This window comes from Acinonyx jubatus, chromosome E1 (assembly GCF_027475565.1).
Source record: "Acinonyx jubatus isolate Ajub_Pintada_27869175 chromosome E1, VMU_Ajub_asm_v1.0, whole genome shotgun sequence".
Lineage (NCBI taxonomy): Eukaryota > Metazoa > Chordata > Mammalia > Carnivora > Felidae > Acinonyx > Acinonyx jubatus.
Genome location: NC_069397.1, coordinates 24,529,735 through 24,543,270, shown reverse-complemented (window position 1 = coordinate 24,543,270; position 13,536 = coordinate 24,529,735). Strand labels below are relative to the sequence as shown.

Sequence of the window (13,536 nt, the reverse complement as noted above, 5' to 3'; positions counted from 1 at the left end):
AAAAATAAATAAATGTAAAAAAAAAAAATTATTAGGACAGCTACTGTGAAAATGTAGTTTTATGTGTATGTGGAATTTTTTTTTCCTAAAATAATATTTTATACTGTGTTTGAAAGAAATCTGTGAAAACCAGTCTTATTTCCAGATGCTCTAATGATTTTTCAAATAATTTGCCTTGAGTTATCTTCCTTAAATAATTTATTTTGAAAGTTAAAAATAAAAATCTCTTATAGAAAATTCATTTTTTTCCAGTAACATAAAACTGAGTCGTGACATATGTGTTTGTTCTCCTGTGTCTAGGTTATGTTAAAACACAAGACTCTGTAAATACTAAAAATACTAAAAATCAACATTTGTGTTCCATTCTTTCTAAGGCTACATCGTTAACACTAGAAGGAGGACGATTAAAACGAACCCCACAGCTGATCCACAGAAGAGATTATGAAATGGTTCCAGAACCTGTGTGGAGAGCACTTTATCACTGGTATGGAGCAAACCTGGCCCTTCCTAGACCTGTAAGTATAACTAGTAGTGCTTTATCTAAGGAACAGTCCTAGTTTGGGTCTTCTGTTACTTTTCTATATGAATTTCACTATCCACAAATTAGTTCTTACCTGTGACAGCAGAATACTCAGTACCTGTAAATTAGTTGAACAAAATTTATGTTCCTTTTACATGTATTCATTCATTTGTTCAGACATTTACTGAGCACTGTATTAGGTACCAACTCTTCAGTGATGTGTTTATGGGAGTGTGTGGCTACATGGAGTGGAGAGAATAGTCACTGAATTAAGTAAAGTCAAGGATATTATGAGGCTAGGCTATTAAATAAGTCATCCACATAAACACAGACTTTAGGATAATGCAGGACTTAGGCTGAGCAGAAGTCTGAAAGCCGGTGCCAAAAAGTTCAGTGAATATAGAGGAAGTGGTGTAGTAGTTACTTCTGAAACTGTAATTTGCATTAACCACACAGGCATCCAGTTAGGGATTGATTCTTCCCATAGCTGTTGGTGGATTTTTGTGTTTTGTCTTTTTGAAGGAAGGACACAAAAATGATCACAACAAATGATAACAGGAATTCAAGGCTTGTGAATGCTGATTGTTGCCATTACTAGGATGAGTCATTCAGAGCATAAATAAAATGTTCTAAAATAATTTAAAAGACTTGAAGTATATAATATCAAAATATTAATGAGTTTACTATACAACATCTGTTGTGCTTATACAGTAAACAACAGGACTCATTACCCTGAATACTTTGCATTGTCAATGCAGTAAAATACTTTGTAAAAAGGTTCTTTTTGTAGATCAAGAAACACTGTCCTTCATACAATGTCTGAGATAGAACTTTCTTTTTTTAAGCGTTTATTTATTTATTTTGAGAGAGATCGTGTGTGAGCAGGGGGCGGGCAGAAAGACAGGAAGAGAGAGAGAGTCCCAAGCTGACAGCATGGAGTCCAGTGCGGGGCTCAATACCACAAACCATGTGGTCATGACCTGAGCCGAAATCAGCAGTTGGACACTTAACCGACTGAGCCACCACGGCAGCCCCAAGATAGAACTTGCCCCAAGATAGAACTTTCTTATACTAGGAAAGTTTGCATGGATGAGATACAGTTACTTAGATCACTTCTAAAAAGAGTAAAATCTGCTATAAAGCTCTAGTGTATAATTTTGATGTTGATTTTGAGTTATTAATAATTATGTTTATTAAAAATTGTGTTTAAGTTGGAATCAGGAATTTAGTATTGTGTTTCTTGGCTCCAAAAGTTTCCTACTGTATTTGTCATCAGGACCCCTAGACAGATACATATAAATATGAATATACATAGATATATATACTATATGTACTTTATTCTTTATATTCTTTATATATACTTTATTTATTGTCCTTCAGTTAGTCACTTAATTTCTGGGACTTTCCTGCTGTATCTTAAAAAAAATTCTTTTAATGTTTTTATTCATTTTTGAGAGACAGATACAGAGCACTAACAGGGGAGGCACAGAGAGAGGGAGATAGAATCTGAAGCAGGCTCCAGGCTCTGAGCTATCAGCACAGAGCCCAACACGGTTGAACCCACGAAGACCTGAGCTAAAGTTGGACACTTAACTGACTGAGCCACCCAGGCACCCCTTAATTTCTGGGACTTCCTGCTGTATCTTAGTATTCTATATCTACAGGGAAAACATTGTTGATAATTCTGTTTGACACATATATACTTTGATGTTTTAGAGGCTACCTAGATTTGGATTACCAGCGTTCCAATCTCTAAATCCCAGTGTCCTCCTCTGTAAAATGAAGATAACAATATCTACTTCATTAGAGTTTTGATAATTAAATAATATGTATGATTAGGACAGCATCTGATTTATAGTAAGTGCTCAGTAAATATTGACTATTGCTAATATTATCATCATCATCATTATAATTATTAAATGAGTTTTTCAGAGCCCCATGCAAGGTCATGTTTTTACATTGAGGTCAGACAAATATTAAAGTAATTTTACTAGATCAAAGCTGCATTTACTGGCTTAATAGTATTTTTTTAATCTCTAAATTTGCCTGCTTACAGGAAAAAGTGCTGTAAAAAAATTTAAATATGGTGTTTTCACGTAGAGAATACTAAATGTATTGCCATGGCAAGGTTAAAAATTAATGTTTTTCACCTTCATACTTATATAAGTCATACTATTTATTTAAATAATATCTTTGGGGCACCTGGGTGACTCAGTCAGTTGAGCGTCCGACTCTTGATTTCAGCTCAGGTCATGATTTCACAGTTGTGAGATCGAGCCCGACATTGGGCTCTGCACTGAGTGTGGAGCCTGCTTAAGATTCTCTGTCTCTCTTTCTCTGTCTCTCTCTCTCCTCCCCCCCCGCACCCACTCTGCCCTTCTCCCCTGCTGTGCTCACTCTTTCTGTCTCTAAATAAAATGCAAATTATTAAAGTATATAGATACATATACACACCAAGGGGGCACCTGGGTGGCTCAGTCAGTTGAACGTCCGACTTCAGCTCAGATCATGATCTCATGGTTTGGGAGTTCCAGCCTCACGTTGACTCTCTGTTGACAGTGTGTACCCCGCTTCAGATCCTCTCTCTCCCCCTCTCTCTGCACCTTCTCTGTTCGTGCTCACTCTCTCTCAAAAATAAATAAAAATATTTTTAAAAAATATTTAATTTTGTACATGCTCAGTGATAAGTGACACATAAAAAAAACAAAGAAATAAAAATAATGCCAAATCCTACTACTTAAAAGATAACCACTATTAACATTTTGGTGTGTATCTTTCTAAGCAGTGTGCATTCCTCTGTGCCTACTCATACATATACATATGTAAGTAGATATGTGTGGGTAATTTTATGAAATTGAATCATCTGATACCTGATGTTTTGTGACCTGCTATTTTCAATCTAACATAGATGCTGTGGATATCATTCTAGGTCAGTAAATCTAGATCTGTACCATTATTTTCAGTAATTGCATAGTGTTCCTTTATATACTTTGCATACATATACACTTGCGTATGTACATAAATCATAATTTATTAACCAATCACCTACTGATAGGCATTTAGTTTGCCTCTAGCACCTAATTGTTAAAAAAAATTTCTGGAAAAAAAAATTTCTGGCGAGCGTTTTCTTTCCCAACATGGTGTGGTGATCTCTTTATGGTAAATTCCTGCAAATGGAATTGCATCTGTTGTTTGCAGTTGTCACTGAGGTTAAGAAGTTCAAAGACAAGAATAATTAAAATGTAGGGGCGCTTGGATGGCTCAGTCAGTTGAGCGACCGACTTCGGCTCAGGTCATGATCTCACAGCTCGTGAGTTCGAGCCCCACGTCGGGCTCTGTGCTGACAGCTCAGAGCCTGGAACCTGCTTCAGATTCTGTGTCTCCCTCTCTCTCTGCCCCTAACCCACTTGCACTCCATCTCTGTCTCTCTCAAAAATAAATAAACGTTAAAATTTAAAAAAAAAAGAATAATTAAAATGTAAATAAATGTGTTTTGTATGTTTGTACATAAGAATTTGTTAATTTGTAATTTGCTCACGAAAGCACTTTTATCTTGGCAAGCAAGATGGGCATTATAAAAACTACTTCATTATCAGTTCAGATTCTGCCAAAGGTATGTTTTTATATAGCTTTACAACTACAGATACTGTTATTATTTTTTTTATTTAAGTAATCTCTCCCTACCCCGAGACCAAGGGGTAACGTTCCTCTGAGCCAGGCAGGTGCCCCAGATACTGAATTATTAATTTTTCCTCAAATCATGTAAAACTGAAACCATAAGAATGATGGTTGGTTTTGTAGCTGTCAGTGCCTGTTTAGAAGTGGACAGACTTCTTCTAGCAGTCTTAGAGGAGAATACCAGGGAGAGAGTTACTGCTTATCATTTAAGTAGGATTTGAAAAACCTCCCAAGTGGAGCTTTTCGAGTGCCATACTATAGCCTGTCAGAATTTTAAGAAAAAATACTAAAAGTGTGGTTTGTATCATTGTTTTTATCTGGTTCTTTACTGCCCCCTCTTGGTGTTGAAAAATGCTCTATTGCAGAAAACACTGGTTACTATGGCAGAGGGAAATAAAATAAAGCCTGATCACTGGAGACTGTTAAACATTATGTAGGATTTTATGTTTTAAAGAGTGTTAATTCTGCTATCCTTTTGGAATACTAATTTGATAATGTTCAACTCTTAAAATTCATAGAGCAATATTTTTATAATGAAATGTTTTCCTGTTTCTTTGGGCTGGCAAACACATTATTGCAGGGGATTACTGAGAAATTGTTTCTTTTTTTTTTTTTTTTTTTAAGGTTTATTTATTTTGAGAGAGAGAGTACAAGCGAGGGAAGGGCAGAGAGAACAAGAGAGAGAGAGAATCCCAAGCAGGTTTCGTGCTGTCAGCACGGAGCCTGATTCTGGGCTTGATCCCACAAACCGTAAGATCCTGACCTGAGCCAAAATCAGGAGTCAGATGTTTAACCGACTGAGCCACCCAGGTGCCCCAGAAAAATCCTGTTTCAACAACATAAGTCTTAGTTTTGTACATCCAATGTAGTTGTTTTAATCATAGACAAAAATACACTGAACAAACCAGTTACACAGAAGAACATAGATAGCAAATATTTTTAAAGGTTTTTTTTTCTTTTTTTTTTTTTTTTTTTTTTTTTTCTTCAGAGAGCAGGGAAGGGACAGAGGAGGGAGAGAATCCCAAGCAGGCACAGAGCCTGATATGGGTGGGGCCTATTCTCATAAATAGTGAGATCATGACTTGAGCCAAAATCAAGCCAGTCGCCCAACCAACTGGGCCACCCGGGTGCCCCTAGATAGCAAATTTTTATATGAAAGCATTTTTATCCTAAGTAATATAATAAATAAAAATTGAAGCAAATTTATTATATTCTTTATTGAAGAAATAAGGTGTTTTCAAATGATGTCCAATGATAAGGTTTTATGAGAGAAGCACATTAATAGGTTTCTGAGAATATTGTAAAATAAATGTTCATACATTTCGGAGAATATCTTACGAGAGAAGTACGTTCATACACTTCTAAGAAAATTGCTACGCTTTGGCAAAAGGACTTGTAGTTAATGATACGACCTTCCATATTTTTTGACTTATACCTCTAGTCCTAGGAATTTGTCCGTGGAGCTCCTGGGTGGCTCTGTCGGTTAAGCATCCAGTTCTTTATTTCAGCTCAGGTAATGATCTTGTGGTTCGTGGGTACGAGCCCCACACCAAGCTCTGCGCTGACACTAGGGAGCCTACTTGGGATTCTCTCTCTCCCACACTCTCTCTGCCCTTCCCTTGTTCACTTTAAATACATACATACATACATCTCAGAAATTAGATAAAAATGACAAATTTTGTTTCTTCTTTTATAGTGATCACATTGTATCTTTTATGACAACAGGTAATCAAGAATAGCAAGACAGAAATCCCAGAGCTAGAGTTATTTCCTCGATATCTTCTCTTCCTAAGACAGCAGCCTGCCACTCGGACACAGCAGTCTAACATCTGGGTGAATATGGGTATGATGAGCCTGAGAATGTTTCCTCAGCATTTACCAAGAGGTAACTTAAGAATGCAGCAAGAATACCATGCATTTGTTGAAACAAACAAACAAACAAACAAAACCCAAGTTGCTCGAAGTCTGGTGCCACTGTACTAATACACATTCCCATCTGCTTTCATTCAGAATCAGTAAATCATCAATGGGGCTTAGATCTATGGTCATGCGCAAGACTAGATGGGGTAGTGGCAAAATCTCAGCAGCAAACTGAGAAGAGTTGTTTCTTTTTCTGGCTAGTCAACATACAAAGAAAATAAATAGAAATATATTTCATATACTTTTTTTCTTTGAAAACCATCCATTGTAAATTATTTCCTTGACCTAAGGTAAAATCTGTCAGTCTGGACTGACTAATCTTTTCACCTCCACTCAAATATCTGAAAGTAATTTCTTTTGCAATATCATATTTTTGTTTGTTGGTTGGTGTTTTGGGGGACTTTTTTGAGAAAACATGATACATTTCTCATGCTTGGCCCACAGAGCCTTTATAAGAAGACAGATAATATATATAAAATGAAGGATATATTTTTGAAAACTAAAATGATACATTGGCTTTGAAAAACATCAAGCCTATCAAAATGACATAAAAGTTCCCATTTTGATGTATTACATACAAAAAGTTCCCCCTTGATTTCTCTGTTATGTTAAATTTTATTGACAGGCAGGACTTGCCTTGTGCTTTTACTTTGCAAATATTTGACATTGTTCTTCAGCAGAAGTAATGAGTACATCCATTTACACAAAATCTCAGACTTGTGTTAATAATGCCACAATGTTATTATAATTAATATAACTTAGTATGTAAGAACCCAAACCAACTCTATAATCACTATCATCCTTCCCTTGAAATTAAATAGAATTAGTTTTATGCCTTTCTTAAAGGTTATATTTAAATTATATATGGAGATTCTTACACATATTGTTTGGTAAGAATTATAGCAAAGCATTGGCTTCTACCTAACCAAATTTTGTCTTTGGGGAAAATGTCAAAATCAAGGAACAGTGAAATAGAATCACTGTGAAACATTCTTGATTTAATTTTTCATTGAATAAAAGTATTTGCCTTGCTTCCATGGCACCCTAGCATATATTTTTTTCAATTCTCTTTGAAAGATAACATGAGAGGAAAAATGTGTTGTTGTGCTTTTAGTAAGTATTCTTTGTAACTCTTGTGCTGATCCTAGATTTTTGCTGCTTTTGTAAATTCCACTAGATTTGTTGGTGCTATTCAAAAACACAAAAGTATGTGTAATAAGTGGCTGCCTGCTTAATGAGCTATGCTATAAAAACTGTCTAGAAGTCAAATAAATTTCTTTTGTGGCTTAAGACCATAGAAATTGACTTGGACACTACACTTGCAAATGCTTTTGAATCCTAGAACTGGGTAGTTATTGCTCTAAATTTATTCTTAATTTGAAATTTTTATTCCTTACTAATTAGTTCTGAAATCAATCATTAATCATTTTGAAGTTTGTAAAAAAGATGCTTTCTTGCTGTAATCTTATAACTAATCCTCTGATGTATAATTGGAGAAATTTGCTCTATTACTTTCTGTTAGGAATTATTCTTTGCTCACTGATGATTGTAAAAGATTTGCTATGCTGTGTGTTTAAAATTGATCATGGTTGGGTTTTGTTCTGCTGTAACATAGTTTTCATCTTTCTTCTTACTCAATGTATTAAGGGTTATTTACTAGGCTCTTTTACTCCTTTTGAAGTGACAGATGTACAAACCATGTTTAAAGCCTTCAATGTAGCCTTTTTGACAGAGAAAGCTACAGAGGCCTTTGTTTCTTATATGATTTTTCAACCTATTGTAGGTGAGTGAATTCTTTTTGGAAGTTCTTTAAAAAGTGGATGATACCAATACTTTTCTCTGCTTTGTTTAGTAGATGAAAACTTACATGCATTTAATAAGGGGAAAAAAGCTAAGTCTCCATTGAATGGGTAGAAAATTGCCCGGCATGTATACTTGTACCCTAGGTGGATTATATTGATATGCTAAGGGTTTTTTTGTTTTGTTTTGGGTTGTTCAGTAAACTATAACATGCTATATAGCTAGAGAGGACCATTTTAAGCTACAACTCTTGCCTGGGTTTTTGGCTGAAAAATTAACCAGGGTTTAGTAGATTGTTTTAGCAAACGATTTTTGACTTCCATAATCCCTTGTCATTTCATCCACCTTCTCTTTTGAAGTATGTGGTTAAACTTGATATATTCTTTCTTTACTTTTCACTCTTTTCCCTTGCTGCCATTGTTTTTGTTTCTTGAGCCCTCTAGGAATTAAAGATCATGTCTGCTATCTTCTTACTGGGCAGGCAGGCCATACGGTTTTCCTCCTACCTTTTCAGCAGGGCGATTTTTTTTTTTTTTTTTTTATTCACAGGAAGGTTCTTGATTTCACTTTTAACTCCACTTGGTAGAGTGTATGCCTACTTAGAATTCTAAACAAAAGTTTCTTATGTAATTGTACTAATGTGCCAGGTTATCAGGGCACTTAATGACTGAGAATGATAGGGTTAGTAATTCACAGATAGTTTATTTTAAGAAAGTGGGTCAGGGGGTGCCTGGGTGGCTCAGTCAGTTAAGCATTTAACTCTTAATTTTGACTCAGGTCATGATCTCACAGTTTGTGGGATTGAGCCCCACGTCAGGCTCTGTCCACCCTGACAATGTGGAGCCTGCTTGGGATTCTCTCTCTCCCTCTGTCCTTCCCTCAGTTATGCTCTCTTGCTCTCTTTCTCAAAATAAATAAACTTTAAAAAAAGGGAGAAAGTGGATCAGGTTGCTAAATAACAAAAATTCAACCAAGGAAATTTTAAAGATCTAATTGGCTTTATTAATCAATTTATGAATTTGGCAGCATCCCGTCTAGCAAGTAGTAGGGAGCTCCCAAGGGCTTACAGAAAAGGAAAGGTTTTTAAAGGTAGAGAGGGAGTGGAAAAAGGGAAACTATTAGCAAAGATTCCACTGTTTTAGGCAAGGTCTCCCTCTTAAGGGGAATGGTAGGAGTCTATCAGTAAACTTCCTAGTACTGACAAAGAAATTCCTATGTTGACTGGTTAAAGGTTACATTTCTGGGGGTTTGAAACTGCAGTTAGGTTAGGTTTTAAGTCCTGGTTTATTGACTTAAGGCTTTAACCTAAGTGATGCCATTTTGGGCCAGTGGTTTTCTTTTCAATGAATCCAGTTAACTGTGGAATTCAAATCCAGTCCCATATTATCTTCCCCATTCTTACACTGAATTTTGGTTTTGCTATTGCATCATGTAACCCTGCCGAGGACAGCCAAGATACCAGGGTCAATTGTTGATACATGCCACCTTTCTTGGGATCCAAATACTGCCTGTTAATTTGGGCCTCTGATTTTGTTGCTCTTCCTTTCAAAGTTAAGACTGACTTTAAACTTACTTTGACATAGTTGGTCCCCTGTCTTCATTTTACATCTTTATTTTAAAGCTTCTTTTTTTTTTAATGTTAATTTATTTTTGACAGAGACAGTGTGAATGGGGGAGGGGCAGACAGAGGGAGACACAGAATCTGAAGCAGGCTCCAGACTCCGAGCTGTCAGCACAGAGGCTGACATGGGGCTCGAACCCACAAACCACGAGATCATGACCTGAGCCGAAGTCGGATGCTTAACTAAGACACTCAGGCACCCCTAAAGCTTCTTAATTTTTAAAATTATTAAAGCTATAATTCTCATTTCTCATCATTATTTTCTGAAATAGTCATTGCTGATCAAGGAGCTCTTTTTTATATCTGCCGTTTTCCTTATCATGATTACTATGACCATAGGAAATGTACCTTCTCCGAATGCGCCCTTAAAGCGGGTCTTAGCCTATACAGGCTGTTTTAGTCGAATGCAGACCATCAAGGAAATTCATGAATATCTATCTCAGAGGCTACGCATCAAAGAGGAGGATATGCGTCTGTGGCTGTACAACAGTGAGGTAAGTCATCTCCTGTTGTAAGGTAATTTATATACACATGTTGAAAAGAATCAAATGGTACAAAAGTATATAGTGAAAATTCTTTGTTCCCAACCTCTGACCTCTATCTCCCACTTTCCTCAGAGGCAGTGCTATTAAATGCTTATATGTTCTTCCTAATATATGCAGTGTGTTTTCAGATTATACTTTGAAATTGGATCATAAATAGTTTTAACCAGTTCTGTATTCCATTGTTCCCTCTTTGTAACATCCTCCTGTGATCACCATTGAGAGACAGTATGGTATAATAGTGAATAGCACGATTCCTGGAACCACACTGCCAGGGGTTAATCTTGTCGCTGCCACTTTAGCTGTATAACCCAGAGCAAGTTACTTAACTGTCTCAATTTTCTCATGAGTAAACAGGCAAAATAATAGATCTCGCTTAGAATTAAATGACTTAACTTTGTGAGCACTTTAAATAGGGCGAGCACAAACAAAAACGTGTAATTGTCCTGTATGATTTTATATTTTGGTTCTTTTTTTTAAATATTTATTTTTGAGAGAGACAAAGAGGACACGAGCGGGGAGGGGCAGAGAGAGAGAGGGAGACACAGAATCCAAAGCAAGCTTCAGGCTCTGAGCTGTCAGCACAGAGCCGAACACAGGCTCGAACTCACAAGCTGTGAGATCATGACCTGAGCCAGAGAGACAGAGAGAGACAGAGAGGACATGAGAGGGGAGGGGCAGAGAGAGAGAGAGAGGGAGACACAGAATCCAAAGCAGGCTCCAGACTCTGAGCTGTCAGCACAGAGCCCAACACAGGCTCGAGCTCATAAGCCATGAGATCATGACCTGAGCCAAAATCAGATGCTTAACCAACTGAGCCACCCAGACACCCCTAGTTTTGGTTCACAAACATGTTTACTGAATTTCATACCAGGTACTAGAGAAAAGTTCTGTAAGTGCTTGAGAAAATCTAAATCTCAGTGAATTTTGGTTTGATGTATGGTGAGTCTTCTGATCTCCCCAAAATTCTGTTATAACTTTGTTTTAGAGACATAAAGTATTTGTTTATGAAGTTGACATTGTTTTTCTCTCATGTTGCCAACTAAATTATTAATATTTCTGACAACTATAATATCCACATATCTGTCACATAAGTTATAGAACTTCAAGGATGTGTTTGTCATTCATTTTTATTTTACTTCCATTTTGTTTTAAATTTAGTAATCAATTTAACAAAAACATTTCCTCCTCCTTATCAGAATTACCTTACTCTTCTGGATGATGAGGATCATAGATTGGAATATTTGAAAATCCAGGATGAGCAGCATCTGGTAATTGAAGGTACAAGATGGAAGCATGCATCTATATTAGATTTTAGGGAAAGAATTTAAGGTTTAGTTACTCAATAATTCATTTTATAATTTTTCTAATTATTATAGTAAAGAAAAACTATTAAGGTCATATGTAATCCTACATACTATCAAGATTGCTTTAAAAGAAAAATATGTCTACATTCATTGGCTGGCAATGGATGGTGGGTAGAAACAAGTGAATTCGGTTATAAATTTACAAAATTTCTTAGAAATTTCAAGCTGCCTTTTTTGAGTTTGAGTAAGAAAACTAACTTTCTGGCACAGTTAGTGGCACAGGCTTTCATTAGTCATCAACACTGGTCACTCACCAACAGAGCTTACTTGTATATTCACATATACATTTACATAGTGGCATGCATGTGTCATTGAAAATTTAAAATGTATCTTTTCCCATCAAGATTTTTGGAAACATTGCTAGCTGCCTTTGTATTAAAATAGAGTTTTACTGTAACAGTTGTCACAATTTAAGAAGGAATTGTGATAATTCTAATGCATTGAGTTTAAGAGCTTTAATTACATTTATCAATACTTGAGTATAATTTTAATCCAGGCAGGTAATTGAGGGAATAGCTTACTAATGAATTCTAATTAAATGACTGTAAAGTCCCCAATATAGAGTTGGAATAGTTTTAGAATCAATTACAAAATTAACCCCTTTTTTTTCAGTTTCTGGTTTATTTAGAAATAAACTCTTTCAAAAAAAAAAAGCAGAAGCAATTAAATGGATATAGATAAGAAATTAACACATTTTCTGTCTTTCCAGTTCGCAACAAAGATATGAGTTGGCCTGAGGAAATGTCCTTTATAGCAAACAGTAGTAAAATAGATAGACACAAGGGTAAGTCTCTGATGTATTATTTTTAAAGAGATGATCTTAAAAGCCGTCTTCTTCTTCTTCTTCTTCCTCTGCTTATGCTCCTCCTCCTCCTCCTTCTTTTTTTTTTTTTTTTTTTTTAATTTTCTTATCTATTGAAGTGTTAACAACTTTTGGCCCTCTAGTTCAAAAGTGAACTAGTTCCCCTTTTACTTTACTTTTTCCTGAAGCATCACATTTTTTCTAACCTCACAATTAAATAATTTATATCTTTTTAAAGACCCAATACTAGGAGAGAATTGTTTGAATTCTAAAAAACTATCATAGCAGGGGTGCCTGGGTGGCTTAGTTAGTTAAGCATCCGACTTCAGCTCAGATCATGATCTCACAGTCCGTGAGTTTGAGCCCCGCGTCAGGCTCTGTGCTGAGAGCTCAGAGCCTGGGGCCTGCTTCGGATTCTGTGTCTCCCTCTCTCTCTGCCCCTGCCCTGCTCATGTTCTGTCTCTCTCTGTCTCAAAAATAAATAAAAACATTTTAAAAAATTTAAAAAAAAAACTATCATAGCAGTTAAAGAGAATCATTGCTACTTTTAGATCACAAATGAACTTGGATTATCATGATTGCCAGTGACATCCCATGAAAAACCTTCTCTACTTTTAGCATTCCAAGACTGGATAAAGAAGTATTAGCTCCATTTAGCCAACTGAAAGAATTTTAAAAATCTTTGCATCAAATACAAGTAACTGTTTGGTCTGTGACATCTTACTATAGCTAAGCTTCTTTCTCATATTGTTTGTTCCAGTTCCCACAGAAAAAGGAGCCACAGGTCTGAGTAACCTGGGAAACACATGCTTCATGAACTCAAGCATCCAGTGTGTTAGTAACACACAGCCACTGACACAGTATTTTATCTCAGGGAGACATCTTTATGAACTCAACAGGTAATAATATTTCCTGATTCATTGCTCTCTCTTTATAATTTTGACATGAACCCAAAAGTCTTATTTGCCCTAGTTAGTATGAAATGAGGGGAAAGACATACTTGTTTAAAAAAGATATTTTGATGTGAGAAAATAGATGCTAGACATTTCTGTGATTGTGATTTATGAGAATCTTTCGAAAAAATTCTCCTCTTTAAACTTCTAGGACAAATCCCATTGGTATGAAGGGGCATATGGCTAAGTGCTATGGGGATTTAGTACAGGAACTTTGGAGTGGAACTCAGAAGAATGTCGCCCCATTAAAGCTTCGGGTAAGCAGATTAAAATAATATGAAAGTATTTAAGTCCTAAGCAGTTGTTTAAGTAATTCTTTTTCTCCACATGCTT

General features: G+C 36.0%; 1 protein-coding gene across 2 annotated transcripts in view; it reads left to right on the top strand.

The window, feature by feature from the left end:
• The window catches only part of USP32 (ubiquitin specific peptidase 32), a 238,615-nt gene that overhangs the window by 189,821 nt on the left and 35,258 nt on the right, over positions 1 to 13,536 (top strand). Inside the window, exons 15-21 of one of the 2 annotated variants that reach the window (XM_027034284.2) lie at positions 375 to 515; positions 5,924 to 6,083; positions 9,879 to 10,033; positions 11,281 to 11,362; positions 12,158 to 12,232; positions 13,011 to 13,149; positions 13,355 to 13,460. In XM_027034284.2, the coding sequence (XP_026890085.1) occupies positions 375 to 515; positions 5,924 to 6,083; positions 9,879 to 10,033; positions 11,281 to 11,362; positions 12,158 to 12,232; positions 13,011 to 13,149; positions 13,355 to 13,460 (858 nt within the window). The remainder of the gene's footprint in view (positions 1 to 374; positions 516 to 5,923; positions 6,084 to 9,878; positions 10,034 to 11,280; positions 11,363 to 12,157; positions 12,233 to 13,010; positions 13,150 to 13,354; positions 13,461 to 13,536) is intronic. The other variant, XM_027034285.2, reaches the window with a different exon arrangement.